This window comes from Amyelois transitella, chromosome 30 (genome assembly GCF_032362555.1).
Source record: "Amyelois transitella isolate CPQ chromosome 30, ilAmyTran1.1, whole genome shotgun sequence".
NCBI classification, from domain to species: Eukaryota; Metazoa; Arthropoda; class Insecta; order Lepidoptera; family Pyralidae; genus Amyelois; species Amyelois transitella.
The window spans coordinates 2,519,629-2,544,122 of record NC_083533.1 but is presented as its reverse complement, the minus strand read 5'-3'; the positions used below and the strand labels follow the sequence as shown (position 1 = coordinate 2,544,122).

Below are 24,494 nucleotides of genomic sequence, written 5' to 3'. Positions count from 1 at the left end.
ACTACAGTAACTGCATGTAGTACAACGTTACATAAAGCAGAAAAGATATAATAAAAATGGTAGGCATTAAATAAATGTTGTAATTAGTAAATCATGGAATAGCCGAGTAAAAGAAAACAAAACGAACTGTCAAGAAATTTGATACTCTTGCTGTCAATGTCTGACTGTCGCACTTCTGTCTGGTTTCTGTTTTTAACCGAATTTAGACCGACTTCATAAGTTATAGTTATTTTATCCTGGTTACATGCCCAACACTCTGAAAATAATATAAGATACCTACGTATATACCATCTTTAATAAACTTAATAAATGCGAAAGTCTGCTTGTCTGTTACACTTTCATAGTTTTACTACTGGGCCGTTATTGATGAAAATGAACATAGGTACCTAGTTAACCTATTTAAGGTCAAGGTAAAGCAACCGTAGTTTATTTGTCTGGAAATTCCCACGGGAACGAAGCCCCGGACAAAAGCTAATAGAATATAATGCAACAGGGATATGCTATGATTATAAACATAAGTAATGAAACAATTTAAATAACCATATAAAACGTTTTATTTATTAAAAATACACATTATTAAACATTATGAGCAATTTAAAACATACATTAGGAACAATCACAGCTATAAACTACCCCCTAATTATTTTATTTACCCTATTGTATAAAGCATGATATACTTAAATTGTTTAAAAATTATGTACAGATTCCTAAAATTAGCTGTCAAAGAGGTATTTTTCCCTATGCAAGATTTTGTAAAGAGTTGCCTTTAATATAAAGAAACTTGGACAAAATATGTTTCTTTTAAATTTTATATACGTAAACATTGATTTTTACCTTAGGCTATGAAATACACACAATTAATACGCACGCGACTCCACCCGCGTAAACGAAGAATTCCTCTTAATTCCGTTCCCGCGGGAATGTCATCCTACATCATAGTAACTATTTCCATGCCAAATTTCAGCCTGATCGGTTTAGTAAGGGTGTGCGTTGATACACCAGTCACTCACATTTAACTGAGTATTTCGTGCTTGTAATCGAATGCAAGCATGATCGCAAATCATTCGTCATCATCAGTTTAACATGAAGATCATTCGGTTCTACAAAAAAAATCTTTATATCATTTGGTTGTACCAAGAAAGGTTTTTAAACAATTTTGACATACGATAGCAACCTGTGACATCAATAACTGTTCAGTGGTTTAGTAGATACGCGTTGTAATGGCGGTTATTTTTATAACTACCCTCACTTTTGTACACAAATTAGAATGCAGATTCAAAATGGCGTCCGCTTTGTAAAAAAATTTCCTAATTTTTGTTTCTGCCATGAAACAGATCTAAAATATTCAGTCTTAGTTAAAATCTTCTAAAAGTATTTAATATTCGTCCATGTTAACTAGGCACTTTAAGAAAAGCCTCTTTTTCAACAACAAATAAGTTTTTCTTTGTCAAATCGCGGTTTTTACTTTTGTATTGTAATAAAGCGTTGAATGTTTCGCTTTTTAATTGGTGTTTGTATATATTTCGAGCTAACAAATAGCTGCCTAGGAGAAGTGTTACAGCTAAAATTATGTAGGAGAGAGGCGGAAGAATTACTGCCATGAAGTATATGGTTTGTCGGATGTGCGCTGGTAAACCTTCTTGATTCTGAAAAAAAAAATATTTTATTTCCGTTTACCTAGATTGTTACGTGTACATACATACAGTTACGTCTATATCCCTTGCGGGGTAGACAGAGCGAACAGTCTCGAAAAGATTGAAATGCCACATTCAGCTTTAGGTATGGCTTCTTGATGTTATTGAGATTAATAATTTGTCATAACTTCATAGGAATTCGTCTATATGTTCAACTCAAAATAAAAGAAAGTAGATTGTAGATACAAAAAGATGGGTAGGTATTAGTTACCTTCAATAAACCTTACCTAAAAAAGGCACATATAAACATACAAAAGTTCGTCCTGATTCCGACATATCTGTTACCGCCCAGAGTCCGCTGATGACTTTAATCAGTTGGATAATTAATAAGTAATTACCCGAAGCGACGTCCACCCTTTTAAGAGGGGAACCTTATCCAAAATTGAATCGTTCTTATCAAGCCAAAGAGATGGATTGATCTATATCAGAGTTGTGGAAACCACTTGGAGTATCCACATAAATACTTATAAATAAAAAAAAAATTAAGAAACCATGGCTCAACCTAGTCATCGTCCCATTTAAAAAAGAACATATAAAGCAAAGATAACTCACGTATTCAGCCCAAAATAGTGGTAGCACCAGATTGGAGAACTTATTGTATGGATAATTGAACCTGGTGAGGTCGTGCACCCTCAGGTTACTCTGCATCCGCGCCACAGACCTGAACGGCGTTCCTGTCAGCTGTAAAAACAAAACAAAAAATTTTGTTGTATATGTTGACTGTTTTGACGACGTTGCCGTTGTTGTTGACGGTGCCGTGTGGTTCCCGGCACCAATAAAAAAAAGAATAGGACCACTCCATCTCTTTCCCATGGATGTCGTAAAAGGCGACTAAGGGATAGGCTTACAAACTTGGGATTCTTTTTTAGGCGACAGGCTAGCAACCTGTCACTATTTGAATCTCAATTCTATCATTAAGCCAAATAGCTGAACGTGGCCTTTCAGTCTTTTCAAGATTGTTGGCTCTGTCTACCCCGTAAGGGATATAGACGTGATGATATTTATGTATGTATGTTGACTGTTTCATATAGGAAGTTATGAAATGAAACACATTCTAGCTTCGGTTGCATGATGACGCCGTCACCAACTGTTTTATTGTATATCGGTTACAAACTGTTTTATTCTATCTCTTTTGACAGTGACATTGACACTCATAGATAAGTAATCATATGACACATTGACATCTACAAAAACATCGGGGCTCCCCCCGGGGTACCCACGATCCAGGATTGGGTCAGGTTTTTATACGAAGCGAGTCCGATCTGACCTCCACAACCTTTGCAGGGAATCCAAACTGATATTGGATCATGGTTCAACTGCCTGAATGTGCAGATTTCCCCATTATGTTTTCGCTCACTGTAAAAGCTTCGGTTAGTATTCAAACTAATGTTACTACATAGACATATATATCACGTCTATATCCCTTGCGGGGTCGACAGAGCCAACAGTCTTGAAAATACTGATCGGCCACGTTCAGCTGTTTGGTTTAATAATAGAATTGAGAATATTATAGTGACAGGTTGCTAGCCCGTCGCCTAAAAGAAGAATCCCAAGATTATAAGCCTATCCCTTAGTCGCCTTTTACGACATCTTACTACATAACTTCGAAAAAAGTTGTTACATGGCCGAGGTTGATTGATATGAACCTTTGCATTTACCATCACACATTTTAACTGGGCACGTTACCGATTCGCCCACCGATCCTAAAAGTTTGTAACTGTGTTAAATAATAAAAAAAACATTACCCTCCTTTTTGGCTTCGCCGTAGTCGGGGAAAAAAGAAGAGTTTCCACAAAATCATATTGTACTTACAGGCTCAACAATGATGTAGGAGTTATGCTTCGCCGTAGTCGGGAAAAAAGAAGAGTTTCCACAAAATCATATTGTACTTACAGGCTCAACAATGATGTAGGAGTTATGCTTTGTCCTATCCGGCTGTAGACCCGTCACGTATTTGTCTTTCGGCGGCTGACCGTTGTAGAAGTGGGGGTAGGACACTACCATTGGAAATTCTGGAATAAAAGCGTTAATTTTATTTGAAAGAAGTTTCTATTAACTATACCTGACTTTGGTTTTGGATATACCTTTTATACCATTCCCGAGAAGGATAAAAAAGTTATCAATAAAAATATTATGGAGTCTAAATATTTATAAGAGGACATTGATTTACGGTTTGGAAAACATCATGAGAAAATCCGCACATTCAGGCAACTGGTTCCCCTAAATAGGTTGCGGAGTTTAGATGGGAGTCGCTTCGTGTGAAAACCTGACTCACCCAATCCAAGATCATGGTCAATGAAGCACCCAGAGCTTCTCAGCAAGAGGTGTAAATGTACATACAGTCAGACACTTTGCAACAGGAATTGCATTAATTCTGAAATTAATGAAGTCCCTGCTCAGAGGACCTGAAGCGGGTGAAAAATGCGTGGGGAAATAACAATACAATCCAGAGGTTCGACGTGCTTCGGACTTGTAATATAAGATAAAACTAACACCAAGAAGAAGAAGAAGATTGATTGATTGATTGACTGATTAACATACGCACAGCCCAAACCACTAGGTCCAGAGTTTTGTTTGCTATCTTGGTTCCTTAGATCTAGGGAAGCACTAAAAACCTGTGGCGACATCACTAATGTCATACACCAATTGTCAACCATCGCGAAGAAATTGACGCGCTCAGCCAATAGCATCGAAGAATCTAAATAGCGATTACAAAGATTTCATGTATAAGAGCATATACTTATGTATAATACAATCTCCGACTCGACATCCTCTGTCGCGCGGTTCCCCAGACATTACACCTAGCCTGGCGGAAGATTTACCCTTTGGTGGCGGTCGAGTCGAGCTACGCTCCCGCTACAAACCCGTTGCCAAAGCCCTCTGATAAAGAAGGTGGAGTATACATAGATACATACATATGGTCACGTCTATATCCATTGCGGGGTAGACAGAGCCAACAGTCTTGAAAAGACTGAATGGCCACGTTCAGCTATTTGGCTTAATGATAGAATTGAGACTCAAAAAGTGACAGGTTGCTAGTCCATCGCCTAAAAAAGAATCCCAAGTTTGGAAGCCTATCCCTTAGCCGCCTTTTACGACATCCATGGGAAAGAGATGGAGTGGTCCTATTCTTTTTTGTATTGGTGCCGGGAACTACACGGCACTAGGTGGAGTGTCGTCAGACTTTAATGGAGAAGGCAGAAACAATTGAACTATTTGAAAAAGCAAATATACTCACTGAAATAGCACTTAGACCCATCGCTCAGGCCCTCTGGCAAAGAAGGCTGGGTATCGTAACAGTCTGTCCCGTTGGTAACTCGGTTGAACACGCTCTCTGACAGGTTGTACCTGTAGACCGGTACGTGATCTATCACCAGCTCACCTGGAAATGCATTGGTTTAACCATTAGTATCAATAAGACATAGGCGTCTCCTGAAGTTTTCCATCTTGACTGGATATAGGCGGCATGACTGCAGAATGCGACTTTAAAAGGAAAAAACCGCTAGCGGGAGAATGGATGGAGCAGAGATATTCTAGGATTGTGAAGAGGTACGGATAAGCAGACGCCTAAAAGAAAAATATCATCTATGTAAATGAAAAAATTCACTGTAAATTACTAGTGTTTGATATTATTATTCGGCATGATGATCTATATGGATGTACATTAAAAAAGAGTTCCTAAAATTCCTATAGGAACGCAAAATTCAAAATATAAGTCGTAAGTTAAAGTTAGTGAGCAAAATACTATTTAACTATAAATGGTATTAAACGCGCACTTAACGTACTTTTATTAATTTTATCGGAGAATTTAATGTTATGTCATAATGATCCGTGGTCACCGCGCGACTAAAAACCGACATTTCGCTTGCAAACATATGAAAAACTTACTATCAAAATACAAGGGCATCAGTTTGCAGACAGTCTTCCTCCAGTACAGTACCACATCGGTTTTGGACAGCCGCTGGTGGTACATCACGCCTTCTGAAGACCTGAAGATGCGGTCTGGACACTCCTGGAACATATATAATTAATGAATCAGGTCAGACATGTTTTCACATGAAGCGAGCCCATCTGATCGGTGTTTTTTGTTGTATGGAATTGCATTAGTACCATCTTGTTACCACTAGATGGCGCTGATCAAATCACATACAAATTCGCGTTTACTTGCTCGACGCGTTTGATCGAGTAAAACTGGTACTAACCCCTCTGACTTTAGCAACCTTTGCAGAGGAAACCAACCCACATTGGTTAGTGTTTAAACATTAAGTTACCATTAATTGGAGCATTAACACAACCAGCCATTCAGTCTTTTCAAGACTGTTGGCTCTGTCTACCCCGCAAGGGATATAGACGTGACCATATGTATGTATTAAGTTACCTGAATTACCGCAAACAAACGCCTAGGTAGGTGTTTTGTTCCAATTGTTATAAAGTTATTACATAAATTCCCAGACACAATTTTTGACTAAAACATGAGAATTACGACTGGATTGGTCCATTGTTTGCTTAATTTTAATAATTTTATGGTGATTTAAGACATGTTTAAGAAGCGACAAGTAATATATAACAACAAGTAAATTAATGAGATGATTTTGTGGTCCTACGACCAACAATAATGTTTACAAGAAAATATGATAAAAAGAGACGACTTTAAGGTCTTTCGACTCTGTTAGACGTTTTTAATTTTTATTTGACATACCTATGAACTTGCCTACTAGTTACTTCAAAGAATTCTGAATTTAATTTAAAGGTTTTCACTATTTAATGTACGTCTATAGATGTCATAATCTATACTAATATTATATAGCTGAAGAGTTTGTTTGTTTGAACGCGCTAATCTCAGGAACTACTGGTTCGAATTGAAAAATTCTTTTTGTGTTGAATAGACCATTTATCGAGTAAGGCTTTAGTTATATTATATATATAACATCACGCTGCAACTACAAGCGAAGAAATAATGTAAAAAGTGAAAAAAAACGGGGCAAAATATTCATCCTTGAGGGCTAAACAATGATGCCTAAAATAACTACTCCACGCAGACGAACTTGCGGGCACAGCTAGTTAAAGAATAAAGTTAAGACGAACACACTCACATCTGGATCGTACCCAGGCAACTGCGGCTCCCCCCGGAACCGGTCGATCTGGAAGAACTGGTGGTGGCCCCACTGAGAGCCTATCTTCACCGTCACCTCGTCTGTGAAGTCCGCGTAGATCTGAACAGAGCATACAACTCACCAACAGGGTTCATACATACATACATATGGTCACGTCTATATCCCTTGCGGGGTAGACAGAGCCAACAGTCTTGAAAAGACTGAATGGCCACGTTCAGCTATTTGGCTTAATGATAGAAATGAGATTCAAATAGTGACGGGTTGCTAGCCCATCGCCTAAAAAAGAATCCCAAGATTGTAAGCTTATCCCTTAGTCGCCTTTTACGACAACCATGGGAAAGAGATGGAGTGGTCCTATTCTTTTATTGTATTGGTGCCGGGAACCACACGGCAAATACACAGGGTTCATATTGTACCTATTTATAAGCAGTTACTGTAATTCAACTGATTTACTTTATGATATGCAATGAAGATTTTTAATTGAATTGAATTGGAAAGAGGTAGTCTCTGCCTACCCCTCCGGGAAAGAGGCGTGATTTTATGTATGTATGTATGAATTGAATGGATATTTAAATCATAACAGTGCATTGCATAAGCTGTAATAATAAAGGTAAATACTCTAATAAGTATAGGGTACATTGGTCCTAATCGTAAAATTGTAGAGGAGCTTATGACTTACCAACCTTTTAAAGTCATGGCAAATGATCGTTTAATGTCTTTCAATCAGAGAATAAAGGTGCTTTACTAAAAAGTGCTTTAGTTAATGAACATACTCGAGGAAATGAACAAAACAAGATTTTTTTTCCAAAGTAAGAACACAAAATATTTGTACAGAAAAAAATATTAATTTTATTTAATTAAAACTTTATTGAACCTCAAAGGTACTTTAATGCTAATAAAATTCTTTATCAGTCAACTTTTATAAAATACCAAACAGATAATAATTGTCAATTTCTTAATACGGATTCGGTAAATACATAATTGTAAATTGAGCAATAAGAGATCGTGGCAAGTGGAAAGAGGTAGTCTCTGCCTACCCCTCCGGGAAAGAGGCGTGATTTTGTGTATGTATGTAATTGAGCAATAAAAGTGACATGTGGTTCCCGGCACCAATAGGAAAAAGAATAGGACCACTCCATCTCTCTCCCATGGATGTCGTAAAAGGCGACTAAGGACTAGGCTTATAAACTTGGGATTCTTCTTTAGGTGATGGGCTAGCAACCTGTCACTACTTTAATCTCAATTCTATCATTAAGCCAAACAGCTGAACGTGGCCTATCAGTCTTTTTAAGACTGTTGGCTCTGTCTACCCCGCAAGGGATATAGACGTGATTATATGTATGTATATATGAGCATTAAAAGGCATACCCTAGCCAGCATTCCCATGTTGTTAACAGGAACTAGTCCGGGAGCCAGATTCTTCGACGTATCCAGAATCGCCTCCTTGTAATCCCACAGGTACTCGTAGATCGTCTTCTTGACAAACACCTCGCTGTGATGGGACGAAGCCAGGAATCGGAAACCGGTCTGCACGAAGTAGTTCGCGTTGTGAAGGTAAGATGACATTCCCTGGAAATAATAAAACTTAAAGTTATGTACTTTTCCGACAATTGTCGAAAAAGCTGATTGAGGTATCTCGTGACCGGAGGGCTGGAAATTATCTGGCTCAGAGAATTAGCATTGCCATTCAAATTGGCAATGCTGCCAGCCTTCTGGGCACACTCCCGCATGTTGATGCTATGCAGGGACTGTACAATTTATAAATAAAATTTTAGTTTGTAGTCAACTTAGATAGTAGATTAGAATAATGGATAGTACGAGTAGATTAGTTCCACATATGTACATTCATGTTTTTTAATGTAGACAATGTGCATTAGTCCACGATGTAGATTTAAGAGATCTATATTTGTAAATTGATGTCCGACGAAAATGCTGCAGTGTAGTTTGTTCCGCCACTTCTTCTACAAATTTTGGGGCTGAATTTGCCGCCCCCTCAAATCCGCCGCCCTAGGCTTCGGCCAACTCAGCCAATTGGTGGATTTGCCACTGGTTGGAATAAGCATAATCAACGAGTGTGTATGAATCCGGACTCTGTCCACCGTCAATAAAGATCTATATTAAATTTCCCGATTGTTAAACAGGAAACAATTAAACGCTTTATAAAAATTTTGAAAGAGTACCTTGTGAACAATGCTTGCTACTCAGTATCAGAATATTTGAATAGTAAATGCTGCGGTCTACCTCCCTCTCTCCCATCGTGATGCTTGACAAGGGGCATATGTGTATTTAATATTATGAAGTATGTATGTATTGAAATTATGAATAAATAGAGTATCTACCTAATAAACAAATGAATGAGATCCAAACAGTGACAGGTTGCTAACCCATCGCCTAAAAAAAGCTATAAGCCTATCCCTCTTCTATTATGATTATGATTAATGTTCTCCGGGAAAAAGATGTGATTTTATGAATGACTCTTTACCTGTACATTAGTGGATTAGGCCGTTAGATAGAGTCAGTTAATTAAGTTATTAAAAAAAGAGAGGAATTTATGTATTTTTTATAAAGCCCCCAAAGTAGGAATTGATTCCGTGCAAAACGCTTTTTCAATCAGAACTCTTGTACCTTACATATATAGGTACAGTTGTATACAGTGATTAAACTATTGTGTTGTGAAGCTATTATTTATGTAATTGATGTCGTTAACACCTTTTTGACACCAATAAAAGTTTTATCTTTAACAATAAACGGCAAGTAATCGAACCTTTGACCTTGACACCCGGGATTTACATAACCCTATGATGATACTATGTAGGCATCATCAAGGATGACGGCTGTTTGGCGTAGTTGTCAGATTCTCGTAAGGATTCGAGGGTTCAATCACCGGTCAGGTCACAACGGAAAAATGTTTCGGAGGTCAGATGGGAGTCGCTTCGTGTAAAAACCTGACTCACCCAATCCAGGGTCCATGGTTAAAGGCATACCCCGGGCTCCTCTCTAGAGTGGTGAGGAGGCAGCCGGGTCTAAAGGCCAGGAGCAAGTCTATATATGCTGACTGGAGTAGAAGAGTTAAAATCTGTGTCAAACTTACCAACAAAGCCAAGTTAGGCACGATGAGAGTCGCGTTGAGATCTATAGAGTTCCTCTCAGGCAGGTAGATCGGGAACCGCTTGGCGGTGTACGTCATCGTACTGTTCTCATTGAACTGTATGTTCGAATGTAACAGCTTCTCTCTGGAACAAAGGTAAAAAATTAGTTTATAATTAAAATGCGTGATTTTAAAATTCTTGTATAAAAGATATCAACGAGTCTAATTGAAAATGTTGCTTAGTTTTTACCCAACTGCAAAAGGATGGGTAAATAAATTAATATACGCGTGACAGATTACACAGATTGAGTTGATCTCGAAGTAAGTTCGAGACTTGTGTTACGAGATACTAACTCAACGATTGTAAAGCAATTTTATAATAAATACTTAGGTATATGATACCTATGTATATTTGAATCTCAATTCTGTAAAGGTTTCGGAGGTCACATGGAAGTCGCTTCGTGTAAAAACCTGACTCATCCAATCTAGGATCCATGGTCAGAGGCATACCCCGGGGCTCCTCTCCAGAGTGGTGAGGATACAACCGGGACTAAAGCCAGGAGACTGAAGATTTGAATCTCAATTCTATCATTAAGCCAAACAGCTGAATGAGTACCATTGCTCTAATTAATTAACTCTAACGGCCTAATTCAGTAATGTACAGGTAAAGAGTCATTCATAAAATCACGCCTCTTTCCCGGAGGGGTAGGCAGAGACTTCCGCTTGCCACGATCTCTGCACATTTAATTCGCTTCATCCACATTCACAACTCTCTTCATGCAAGCTCGTCGGTTTCAGGTACTCTTGACCTGCCCTTTTGCAGCTCACGCATTTAAGTTAAAGAATAGAATAGAATAGATTTATTTTCGAAATTGAATACAAGGTATCACTTATTGACGTCACATCACTTAAATCTAATTATAACTACTACCGCTACCGAAGCGCATGTGTAGAAGAAGCGGCGGAACAAACTACACTGCAGTAAAGTACCTTATTAATTCGACCGCCGACACATCTCCGGAATTATGTTATTGTAACAATTAATAACATAATTTTGGGAACAATAAAAACCATGACAAAACATAACAATTAATAAAATACCGAATACTTCCTCAAACGAAAAAAAAACCTCACGTGTTTTATCACGTTTTAAGAAAGATAAAGATGGATTTATAGATGCCGTGTGGTTCCCGGCACAAAAAGAAAAAAGATTAGTAGTACTCTATCTCTCATCCCATGGTTGTCGTAAAGGACGACTAAAGGAAAAGCTTATAAACCTGGGCTTATATCAGTCTCTTAGTGGTCTATAAGTCTTTTGAAGACTGTTGGCTCTGCTTACCCCGCAAGGGACATAGACGTGATTATATTATGTATATATGTAGATAGACTTAAAATAGAGCCTCTACCGTGTGGTTGCCGGCTCTTTAGAAAAGAAGTTTTGAGATGGATGTCGTAAAAGGCGATTTAAGGATAGGCTTATAAACTTGGGATTCTTCTTTTAGGATGGGCTAGCAACCAGTCGCTATTTGAATCTCAATTCTATCATTAAGCCAAACGGCTGAGCGTGGCCTTTCAGACTTTTGATGACTGTTGACTCTGTTTGCCCCGCTGGGGATATATACCCGATTATACGTTATGTTAAATGTAAGTTTCTTTGCAATAAATATTTTTACAAATACAATATTCACGGTCTATTGTGTATAAAGTCAATAGTTAGCAACTTCCCCGTTTTTTGTACAAAGACTTTTTGCAACACTAATTAATTTTATGAGCTTTATGTCAGATTGTACATTACATTGAACGTCTTTATAAGGCTTGAGGTACACAGAGAGCGAAGTTTTATCACAATCATAATCATTTATTCCTTGAATATGGTTACAATATAGGTCTTTATTATTTAGGTAGGTACTCATTACCTGGTTGACCGAGCTTTTCTCGGTCTACCAGAGCTGGCGCTGATATAGTTTCTTAAAACGCGGTTTTTAAAATGTTTATATATCTTGGGAACCGAGCTTTATTCGAACCTAGGACCTTGATAAATCGATTCCTTGGGCCGAAAAGCCCCTAATCTGTAACTTTCATGAAAATCGTTGGAGCCGTTTCCGAGATCCTGATTATATATATACAAGAATTGCTCGTTTAAATATATTAGATTAGATATTTCTACCTCTTGTGGTGTCGGAATCGACGTTGAAATGCAAAATAATTTTAAATTGATACATACTTGTACAACCACGCCTTTTTCCCGGAGGTGTAGGCAGAGACTTTATCTTTCCACTTGCCACGATCCCTACATACTTATTTCGCTTCATGCATGAAAAGATCCATGCATTTACAATTATTTTCATGCATGCGTCGGTTTGAGTACTTGTCCTGAACTTTTACCAGAACGGCTCCTATTTCATCAAGGTACGTTCTTCTACACATTCCCTTAAAATAATTTTACGTCATAATTTCTCAAAATTTTCATGTATTTTGCAGTTTAAATTGGGCTTTGATTTCTGTGCTTATGGTCTACTCCGTAAGAGATAAAGACGTCGGTGGTGGTGGTCGAGACCCTTGGTAGATGAACGGTTCGAATACAAGTGGAACGACCAGGGTGGTACAGGTTCAAATCCTACAGACTGTTTTCTGATGCATGCATGTACTTTGAGGAAAAACGTGAAGAAATCTGCAAATTTGGGAAACTGAATGTGCAGATTTCCTCACGAAACTGCAACTATGATCAAATGTGAGTTTGGTTTCTCTGCAAAGTGGATTACAGTCTCATCAATTTCTTTCTGAGGTCTAACAATTAATAAGACGTTTGTTACTCATATTTTGTCCACTGGTCCACGGTTTAGATTTAAGATTATATTTAATTGACATCCGGTGAAAATACTACAGTGTAGTTTGTTCCGCTGCTTCTTTTACACCTGCGCTTTGGAAGTGATAGTTGATCTTACGTTGACGTCATTAAGCAAACCTTGTATACTATTTTGAAAGTTAATATATTTCTATATGATCCCGTACCGAGTGTGCCCTAAGCCTTATGGTTGTCACATGGCAACCATAGCTTGTCAGTCACGACTTTGTAGGGTCCTTAAAACAAGGTCAGAGATTTATTATTAACGTTAAGTAGGCTAAAAATATTAGTGACATCTATTACAAACATCGTTAGGAATAACAAACATCTATAGAAAATATTTCTTTTTAATAACAGAATATTAAACTACTAGCTGTGCCCGCGACTTCGTCCGCGTGGAATAGTTATTTTGGGCATCATTGAAGCCCTCTAGGATAAATAATTTTCCCCATTTTTTTCACATTTATATTTCTTCCATTATTTCTTTGCTCCTTATAGTTGCAGCGTGATGTTATATAGCCTAAAGCCTTCCTCGATAAATTGTCTATTCAACGCAAAAATAATTTTTCAATTCGAACCAGTAGTTCCTGAGATTAGCGCGTTCAAACAAACAAACTCTTCAGCTTTATAATATTAGTGTAGATTAATTGGTGACAGAGCTTTGGGATAAATCAGTTGTTACTCACGACATCGTCCGCCTTAAAACTCTATTAATTTCATAGTTACAATGTCTAAGCTCTATTACTGCAAAAGTTCATGGAAATCCGTTCAATAGTTTTTACGTGAAGGAGTAACGAACACACACACATCTTTACAAACTTTCGCATTTATAATGTTAGTAGGATATTTGTCTAATAACACAAGAGCGAAAGATACTTTTTATTATAATTGAAAAGGTAAGCTTTACCTTTCAAAAAATTACTGGCTTTTGCGCGTGAAAAAATATACTATTTGTGTGAAAAAATATCGTAAAAATCAGTCCCGTAGTTTTTGAATTTATTCGTTACAAACACACTTACAAAAATACAAATATTTTTAACATTCGATACAAGGTATCATCACTTATTGACGTTTTAAATCTAATTATAATTATATTGGTTTTAGACTGTTGGCTCTGTCTACCCCGCAAGGGATATAGACGTGACCATATGTATGTATGTATTAATTTACTACCGCTTCCAAAGCGAAGGCAGAACAAACTACACTGCAGCATTTCCAGCGGACGTTAATTTACAAATTTAATTATCTTAAATCTAAATCGTAGACGAATGCACACATTGTATACATTGATAAAAAAAAGTGTGATTAAGTATAAAACTAATGATTTCAGTACGAATGTTATGTCAAAAAGTAAAGTACATACTGTACCTACATAAAGTTCTCTGTCAAACCCAATGGTTAACTGGTAGATAATGCTTCCAGCATTAAGTCCGCCAATTGAGCTATACAGTTGTATTTTGTGCAATGAAGTTTAGATAAATAAATAATAGTTTAAAAAAAAACTAAAAAACTACGCTTTTATTGCTAATCAAACTAAAAAATAAAAAATAAAAATTAATGACAAAGGAATTATAAAACAGTAGTAGCAAGTCGAACAATCAGTTATAGTCAATTACCTCCGATTAAAATTGTAACATAATTAAATTTATAAACAAAACAATTTAAATCTGAGTAAAAAGCGTGCCTGATGTAGTAAATATTAAAATCATTCTATTAGCATATATTTATGACAAGAGAGTTATGAAAATGAAGTAAAATGCGCCACACGCTTTTTACTCTGATTTAAATTGTTTTGTTTATAAATTTAATTATGTTATAATTTTAATCGGAGGTAATTGACTATAACTGATTGTTCGACTTGCTACTACTGTTTTATAATTCCTTTGTCATTAATTTTTATTTTTTATTTTTTAGTTTGATTAGCAATAAAAGCGTAGTTTTTTAGTTTTTTTTTAAACTATTATTTATTTTCTATTTTTTAGTTCGATTAGCAATAAAACGCGAATTTTTTTAGTTTTTTTATACAATTATTTTTTGGAAGTTAACACTTCTAGTATAACTATCTTACTAGAAAAGACTTTCCCAACCATGCGCCCATCGCCGAAGGTTTTCACAACTAACTTTCTTAAAGTTATATGTGGCCTGATTGGATTAATGTCATAATATTCTCATCATCATGATTCTTTTTTAGGCGATGGGCTTGCAACCCGTCACTATTTGAATCTCAATTCTATCTTAAAGCCAAATAGCTGAATGTGGCCTATCAGTCTTTACAAGACTGTTGGCTCTGTCTACCCCGCAAGGGATATAGACGTGATTATATGTATGCATGTATGTATGATGATTGTTAAACCCAGTTGAAAAGAATTGTATAGTGATAAATCACTGTTAATAATATTTTTGCCTATCCAGCAAACATAATAATTTTCGATTGTGGCCTTGCCAGGAATCAAACTACAAGATTAAGAGACAGATTGATACAGGAACAAAAATATTTCAAACATACCTCCACTGCCTTTACAACCAGGAACGCAACAATGTTTATCTGAAGACATCGTGGCACTTTTGTTGTAAAATCTGTCTTTCACAAAAACAAACACAAACTTGGGACTCCTATCTCAAATAATAAGGTACTTTTTACAGGAGTCCTATCTCAAAATATCTGCACAACACAGTGAACACAGTCAGAGTCCAATCTCAGATGATAAAATCACACGAATATCCGGAAGAACAAAGCTCGACTCAACGGAAGATTCCAAACTCCAAATAACGACAAGTTATCAGCACAAAACAAAGTGCAAATAGGTAAATACACAGGCACCGGTATAAAATAAAACAGAAAGAAAGTTTACAGGTGCTCGAATCGAATTCAAAACTTACTGCAAAACTTATTTCACATAAATAAACTGTCACTCATTTTCCAAACGAGTATTACAGTGTTGCTATTATAAATAGGCAAAAGGTACCTAATGTTAATTCAAGAATTGCATTAATATGTTAAATACGTATTAAATATCGCAAAGTTCTGTAGGTAGTAACTTTATTCTTGTATTATTGTAAATTTAATTGTTAAATTTTCATTTATTACTTTTGTTTTATTACTTATATATTTTTTATTGTTTTAAAATATTCTACTAATTCTACTATTGTTTCTAATGGTAATAGGGATGTGGACTATTTTTGGGAAAGAGTTTAAAACCATGCATAAGTACCAAATATAACCCAAACTATTTATTATAATTTTTTTATTTGAAGTAATACCTTTAAAATAATTTATTTAAAATTCCATTTAAAATTTCGCGCTAAAACGCGGATACCTGTCAAATGGCCGCTGTGACGTCACGCGTTATAAAATATTGTCGAAGTTGTATGTAATGAATAGTTATTTCATAGTTGTGTGATAATAATATGAATTCAACATTTTATAAATATTGTGCGGTGCCACAGTGTAAAATTACAACTATTAAAACACCTGAAAAACTGTTTATTCACGTTCCACGTACAAAAACGATGCTGAAAAATTGGCTTCAATTAGCCCGTCGGGATCCGGCACTTGTATCTACACAAAGTAAAATGTATTTCTGTGAGGATCATTTTGATGTAAGTTTGATAATATTTATTACATTTACTTGTATTAAAATAATTTAACTCTTCAAGTTTTCAAAGACGAAAACTCGAATTTTTAGGTTAGAAATAAAGTAAACAATGTTTCGTAGTTTCATTATAGTTGCCAATGATATGGAGAATTATCCAGAATATCATTTGATGGGCACAGTATCCCAGATCAGACTGAGAGCAGGTTGTGTGCCAAGAAAGTTTGCATGTCAACCCGATAGAAAAGTCGAACCGAAAACATAACAACTCGACTATTAGCAGTTAAAAGGCAAAAATTGGAATCAATAGCGGAATGTGAAAGAGAAAAAGAACAGACTCATTCTACACAAAGTATTTCCGTGGCTAAGATAATCGGACGGTAATCACAGTAATAATATGATCCAAATATCAACAAACCCACAGTATTTGACAGCGAAAATTCTTGTATTGCAACGCGTGACATCACGCATTTTGATTGGTGTTCATTGTCACGTGACTTGAGGGTGAAATATTTAATTACATTTTATTAAATAAAAAAATAATCCCTTGTTTATTGAGGAAAATATTGTGTTTTTTATTATTTTTACTATAGAAACTACCTTTTCGTGGTAACATTTTATACTTATTTGAGTACAGTCCACATCCCTATTCTAAATGGAGCGATGCGATGAAATAAAAAAGCCTCAGGTTAATAGTAACATTATATGGAAATATATTACATCTCTTTTTGGACTCCTTATACGTCAGAACTTCTTGGTTTCTTGTATGGAGATTACTAGCACTGGTACTATCTCTGTCTCTCTTACTCTCATACGAAGGATCTAAAAATGAATTTATTAATCCTGGCAGTTTTAATAAGGATAATGAGAAACTCTTATCAAAATATTGCATTGTCATCGGTCCTTGATACGTGTGCAAAGTTCCAAGTTGATCAGACGTTTAGAAATCAGTGAAAATTAAGCTCAAAGATTCCGTTACATACATATCTACATACATACAACCCAAGCTAATAAAAGCGTAGTAATAAATAAACACAAATAATTTTCTTTTTATTACGAACCATGCAAAAAAAAAAGACTAAACTGCGGAAAAATTCGGAAGATGAAAAAAAGGCGATAATAATTTTAAACCTATTTGAATCTCAATTCCATCATTAAACCATACCGCAGAGCATGGCCTTTCAGTATTTTCGAGACTGTTGGCTCTGTCTACCATGTAAGGGATTGAGACGTGATTACATATACTTATGTATCATCCTAAGGAGGAAGAAGCGCCAAACTAAATTGTTTTTTTAAGTTTCTTGTCCTATCTTTCAACCTTCATCGTCTATACGAATTTTCAGCTCAATTGATCAACCGAAAAGTAGGAACCTATATCAAATTTGACTTGCAAGGTTCAATTTGAGGTCACCCTCTTGGCACAGTAGCAACATTATTGACACGAAACCGGCGTTCTAAGGTTCAAACTTCATTCATCTTACGTAGCAAGGTTAAAAAAGTTACTTTCGTTCTAACGGTCGTAGAAACTCCAAAAAATCAGAACAATATTTCCTTTTTTTATATGATAGATGATATTTCTACATACATACATATGGTCACATCTATATCCCTTGCGGGGTAGACAGAGCTAACAGTCTTGAAAATACTAAATGGCCACGTTCAGCTATTTGGCTTAATGATAAAATTGAGATTCAAATAGTGACAGGTTGCTAAACCTAAAAAAGAATCCCTAGTTTGTAAGCCTATCCCTTAGTCGCCTTTTACGACATCCATGGGTGAGAGATGGAGTGGTCCTATTCTTTTTTGTATTGGTGCCGGGAACCACACGGCACTGATATTTCTAAGTGTAGAGCATTTATTTTTTATAGACTGTGTTTGTCACAGTGAGAAATTATTAGACAGATTTTAAATACTACCTCAGAGTACAACGGATTTTTGGGGGGAAACGAGATGAGAATGATTTGCTGAAAAAAAGAATGATACGAGTCAGAGACAAGAAAACTCGCACTGACTTGAATCTTTCCTGTCGTTTTCATGGTTGCTAGCCCATCACCTAAAAGAATCCAAGTTTATAAGCCTATCCCTTAGTCTTTTACGACATCGGTGGGAAAGAGCAATCCTATTCTTTTCCGGGAACCAAACGGTACTCCCTTTTATAATTGTGTTCTATAATCGTTATTAGAAAACTGTGTGCAATATCTACCAATAATCCCAGTTAACATTGGGATATGATGCGCGCACATTTAATTATCTACAGATGACACTGTGGCGTTACAAATAGCAGAAATGTTATTTTTAGCTATTAAACTAACCTTTTTGTTAAGTTTAAACTAGTTCATTACAAAGTCACTTCCTGTTTTTTATTCGCAACATGTTAATATAACCCGTTACTACATTATCATATGTTGGCATGTTTGTATGCATTTTTTGTTTGTATATACATATTTGTATGGTGTATATTTCGCACGGCGTATGACGTGGAAATCTAAAAATATATATGAAAAAAAAAAATGCTATTATTACGCGGTTCACGCCCATGCGGAAGTTAATTTCGTGAACCTATGACGAAAAAGAGGAGTGTTAGTTGTGAACTGCTGAGGAGCAATATGGTTCTCAATTCATCACCAAGTCCAGCGTTCATTGTAATTGATGTTTTATTCTTCATCATTCATAAGAGCATCTGTTAGTATCATACTGAAGTCCACCTGTGACTTTGAATTAAGCAAGTCAGGTTTTTACACGAAGCAAATCCCATGTCTTCATAGTTACCTTAACCTTTGCATAGTTAATGATTCATCTTCTCTAATTTAAGAGCTAACTCTTGTCGGTGGAGTTGTGTGGAGCTACCTCCGTTCATGTCTTTTCTCTGTAAGTTTTTTTTATTTGTTGGTATGATGTTGTACCTAACTTTTACTTTTTGCTTTATTTGATCAAACTATTTTAATAATTAGTCTTATAAAATGTTCCTATCTATCTATCTATATATCTACGTCTCTCTAACCGTTTGATCAGATTTGAAATTCCCTTGAAAAATGAAAATAATGGGGTTTTGTTTTTGTATGTCGCGAAAGATTCTTCGACGAACGTTCCATAATTGTCCTAAAACTAAAAACGCAGTCAGAACTATGATACTTCTCGTAGGCGATACGCTAGCAAATTGCCATTACTTTCGAGACCGTTCACTCTGTCTACACCGTAAAATTCCCACGGGAAATGAAAATAATGGGGTTTTGTTTTTGTATACCTATGTATATATGTCGCGAAAGATTCTTCGACGTACCTTCCATAATTGTCCTAAAACTGAAAACGCAGTCAGAACTATGATACTTCTCGTAGGCGATACGCTAGCAACTTGCCATTATTTCCGAGACAACTTTAATTACGTATTTTCATTATTTTACTTATCTGCAAGATTAAAAAAAAAAAATTGAATTTCATTGGGCCTTCCTTGGCGCCTGTACCTTACTCCGTAACGTATAAAGACGTAAGTACTTACAAGTACACAATAGGCCCGACCTCTTGCACGTGGATCTTGTCATCCAGCCCCGCCATGAACCGGTCGTGGTTGGTGACGTTGAACGCGTACACCCGCAGGCGAACCTCGTCCGGGGGGTCCGCCCACCATTCGTAGGGCGGGAAGCCTGGGGAACAATGATTCAATCACTTAGTTTCAGTATTGAATTAATATTCAATTAATTAATATTGTAATAATATAATATAATTAATAATTGACGAAAACGGACCGACTGATTTACAACAGACAGAATAAATTATATATCTTGGTAGACGCCCGTAAATGGTATTAACTTACCAGCCTTAGCTGAGATAGAAAAACAAATACAATATTAATAATATTCATGAATATTGTATTTTTGTATGCCGTTTGGATCCCGGCACCAATACAAAAAAAAGAATAGGATCACTCAATCTCTTTCCCATGGATGTCGTAAAAGGCGACGAAGGAATAGGCTTGTAAACTTTGGATTCTTCTTTTAGGCGATAGGCTAGCAACCTGTCACTATTTGAATCTCAATTCTATCATTAAGCCAAACAACAGCTGCACGTGGTCTATAAGTGTTTTCGAGACTGTTGGCTCTGTCTAACCCGCAAGGGATATAGACGTGATTATACGTAAGTATGATTTGAGAAATTTCACAACATATACATATAATAATATCACGTCGTTATCACTTGCGGTGTAGACGGAACCAACAGCTTCGAAAAGTCTATCAGAATGTGTGTGTTTCTTAGGTACACTTGCACTCAAAAACTGCTGAACAGATTTTCATGAAACTGCAATTATATAGGTAAGTTAGACCACTAAGACATTCGAATAACATCATAAGTTCCTATTTTATAGAATTTAAGACAGACGAAGTCGCGGGCAACAGTTAGTTTCGGTTTTTATTCAAGAATAATCAATATATACGATGACCTTTATTATTCAAATTTCCATGATTCTAAGCTATACGAGTGTAGTAATAACGTGGTCGGTATATTTTTTGAAGCTCATGGACATGACTTCGCCTTAAGCACTTACGACACCATATTAAACGTTTCGATGGTGTATAAGGGTGCGTTCACATTAAGATGCACAAAGTAAAAAATGTGTGTAGCGGGAAAAGAAAGGAAAGGGAAAATCTTCCGCCAGGCTGGTGTTATGCCTGGAGAACCGCACGACAGACTATGTTGAGTCGGAATTTGTATATACATATGCTCCAATCCGTGAAACTTTTGTTTGCTCGATTTAGACTCTTAGCTGCTATTGGCTGAGCGCGTCAATTTCCTCGCGATGATGGACAGATGGCGTATGACGTGAATGATGTTGCTACAATTGTAATATTATGTCTTAAAAAATTTGGGGGCGATTTTATCAATAGCAGTAAATATAACAAAAATTTAGCTTAACTCCGAACAGAATACTTTTATTCATTTATAAGTAACTTTTATATAATCACGTCTATATCCCTTGCGGGGTAGACAGAGCCAACAATCTTGAAAAGACTGATAGGCCACTTTCTTTCACTTTCATTTTTATTTATTTATAAGTACATACATACATATAATCACGTCTATATCCCTTGCGAGGTAGACAGAGCCAACAGTCTTGAAAATACTTATGGGCCACGTTCAGCTGTTTGGCTTTATGATGGAATTGAGATTCAAATAGTGACAGGTTGCTAGCCCATCGCCTAAAAGAAGAATCCCAAATTTATAAGCCTATCCCTTAGTCGCCTTTTACGACATCCATGGGAATGAGATGGAATGGTCCTATTCTTTTTTTTATTGGTTCCGAGAACCACACGGCACTTATAAGTAATTATATATATATAAAGTATAAGGTAGGTATACAACAAACATTTAGGCGACGATTAGAGCTTATTTTGTTACTTAGTGGGCTACAAAGGCATTACAGTAGCAGCACTTATGACTATTGGCGATAAAGTGGCCTACCAAGTAACGTATATCACTTCTACTTATAATACAGAGTTACAAGCGCGATAATTAGGCGAGCTTAAAGGTTATGGATGTATTATGGCAAATCTTAACACTGTTGTACATGCACAGCATTTTGTGTTATAGCTTTAAGTGAATCTTAGAACTCTAAGATCTAAATAAGAATAAGAATTAGCTACTACCTCCAAAAGTGCTATGCAGGTGATAATAAACTCTTTACAAGAACCTAAAGTTGCACAATAGCGTTAATAAGCGCTACCAGCCTTACAATAGTGTTTATTTAATCTTATATAGAACCTAATGCTTGAAGTTATACAAAACTCTCTTGCATTACCTTAAGTCAAATAGGAGTATAATTTTTCGCTATAACAGATCCTCTAGCGTCTATTGTTACTTTTTTGTGACTAAAGGTAAAGTAATAGCGCTTAAAGTCACTACTGTATTTCTTATATTGACTACTTGTTTTTGACAATGGCGTCGCAACCAAAATAAACAAAAATTGTTGTAAATACGTGGAAAAGTTTTCAGTAAATAGACAACATACATCGGGCGCTCGAATTATTTGCCAATAAATATGTAACATATTCACAGTGTACTTCCCTTCGCAGCAAAAATATGCTTCCTTTCGCACCATACAATATCACTTTTTTTGTTTAATATAAAAATCATTAGTCATAAACTTATAGCCATTGAAAATAAAATTATTTATTATTAGATCACAAAATTAGTTTAATTATCTTGAATAGCGTTCAGACCGTTACAAAACACCTATTTCCCTCCCTTTTAGCGCTTGAAAATATAATTAACGCCTTTGTATCTCTACTGTACTGCTTAAGGAGTCAGTTGACGCTTATTTACCCCTCTTGTATCGCTAAGAGATCCTGTTACCGCTATAATAACTTTCTTATAGCACTGATTGTACCACTTAGCCAATTACCATAACTCTTGTATACCGTCATAATACAACCTTAAGTAATATAAAAATTGTGCCTAATTCGGGGGTAAAGTAGGGATAGAGCGCGCTCTAACACTAAATTGTTACACCCATAAACCACTTTAGAATCTAGTTAGCGCTTTTATAGACTTCTTATAAATCTTACTTTAGCGCCTAATTGTTACTTGGGTTACGGTGTGAACGGGCCCTAACCAGCTGACGATGCAGCTATCAGACCTCGACCTACAGCCGGTTTCCGGTCACTTGAACTTGGTAGACCTGGGTTTGACAGTTACGTAGCGTTTATGTAATGTTATTGGAACATTAAAATTCTCTATCTATGTATAGGTATACTAGCTGTGCCCGCAACTTCGTCCGCGTGGAATACTTATTTTGGGCATTATTGAAGCCCTCAACGATGAATAATGTTCCCCGTTTTTTTTCACATGTTCCATTATTTCTTCGCTCCTTATAGTTGCAGCGTGATGTTATATAGCCTAAAGCCTTCCTCGATAAATGGTCAATTTAAAGCAAAAATAATTTTTAAATTCGAACCAGAAGTTCTTGAGATTAGCGCGTTTAAACAAACAAACAATTTGGCATTGTAGAAATATAGGTAGATACTTTATTTTCATAATTCCTATGGATATAGAAATTAGCGGAATTTTACGTTTTACGTGTCTAGATTCAAATCACCCGAAGCAAGAAATTCTAACCACTTAATATTGTATTGAATGCAAAAGTATGTTTGTTTGTTTGTAACCTCTTCAAGCGTTATCTTCTGAACCAATCTTCTGTGTACCTTTCAGTCCGGTAAAAACTAATGTACATACATAAATATAATCACGGCTTAATCTTTTGCGGGGTAGACAGAGCCAACAGTCTCGAAAAAACCAATAGGCCACGTTCAGCTGTTTGGCTTAATGATATAATTTAGATTTAATTAACGACAGCCCATCGCCTAAAAGAAGAATCCCAAGTTTATAAGCCTATCCCTTAGTCGTCTTTTACGACATCCTTCATTGGGAAGTGCTCGGTGAACCTTGATCCACAGTTGGTTGCCGGTTGAACTTGATAACATCATGTTTGACGGCAATGCAGTTACGTAATGCTAATGGACGTATAATTGTCGCTTTTAGTATGTTTTCGACCTTTTAATATTAGGAGATTGTAGTTTTTGGAAGTGTATTTTTTTTAAATGCAATAACTTTTGCATTGACCTGTAAGAAATTTTTGTTAGAAATTGAACTTGTAAGAAATTAAAAAAAAAAACCAGTTCTTTACTCACCAGGTCTCATGTTCAGCTTCTCCCTCAGCATGACATCGAGGGGCGTGTAAACGAACCCGCTGACCGAGAGGAACAGCAGAAGGAGTCCCCACACGCACTGCGCCACCGTGTCTGCAATGAAGGAAATTCATACATACATATCTTCACGTTTGTTTGTAAGCCTAGTCTCCCTTAGTCGCCTTTTATGACATCCATGGGAAAGAGATGGAGTGGTCCTATTCTTTTTTGTATTGGTGCCGGGAACCACACGGCTAAGCCGTGTGTGGGAGACTAGGCTTACAAACTTGGGATTTTTTTTAGGCGATGGGCTAGCAATCTGTCACAATTTGAATCTCAATTAAATCATTAAGCCAAATAGCTGAACGTAGCCATTCAGTCTTTTCAAGACTGTTGGCTCTATCTACCCCGCAAGGGATATAGACGTGACCATATGTATGTACCTATATCTTCACGTCCATATACCTTTCGGGGTAGACAGAGC

At 36.3% G+C, this 24,494-nt stretch overlaps 1 protein-coding gene across 1 annotated transcript; it reads right to left on the bottom strand.

Annotated features, from left to right (window-relative positions):
• Window positions 1–623: 623 nt before the first annotated feature.
• Window positions 624–24,118, bottom strand: LOC106130044 (scavenger receptor class B member 1-like). Its single transcript, XM_060953035.1, has 10 exons — window positions 24,014–24,118; window positions 19,831–19,975; window positions 9,900–10,041; window positions 8,177–8,377; window positions 6,788–6,907; window positions 5,583–5,706; window positions 4,933–5,076; window positions 3,588–3,706; window positions 2,247–2,375; window positions 624–1,646 (listed from the first exon to the last, which is right to left on the bottom strand). Exons 1-10 carry the CDS (start codon window positions 24,042–24,044, stop codon window positions 1,392–1,394), a joined length of 1,410 nt encoding a protein of 469 aa, XP_060809018.1. The 5' UTR covers window positions 24,045–24,118; the 3' UTR covers window positions 624–1,391.
• Window positions 24,119–24,494: the final 376 nt, after the last annotated feature.

Coding starts and splice junctions, on each gene's coding strand:
- LOC106130044 (XM_060953035.1), bottom strand. CDS start 24,044: ATGCTGAGGGAGAAGCTGAACATGAGACCTG. Junction 10,042..19,830: donor GTCGGGCCTATTGTGTACTT/GTAAGTACTTAC, acceptor CCTTTGTTCCAG/AGAGAAGCTGTTACATTCGA. Junction 3,707..4,932: donor TGGGTCTAAGTGCTATTTCA/GTGAGTATATTT, acceptor CTTTTATTCCAG/AATTTCCAATGGTAGTGTCC.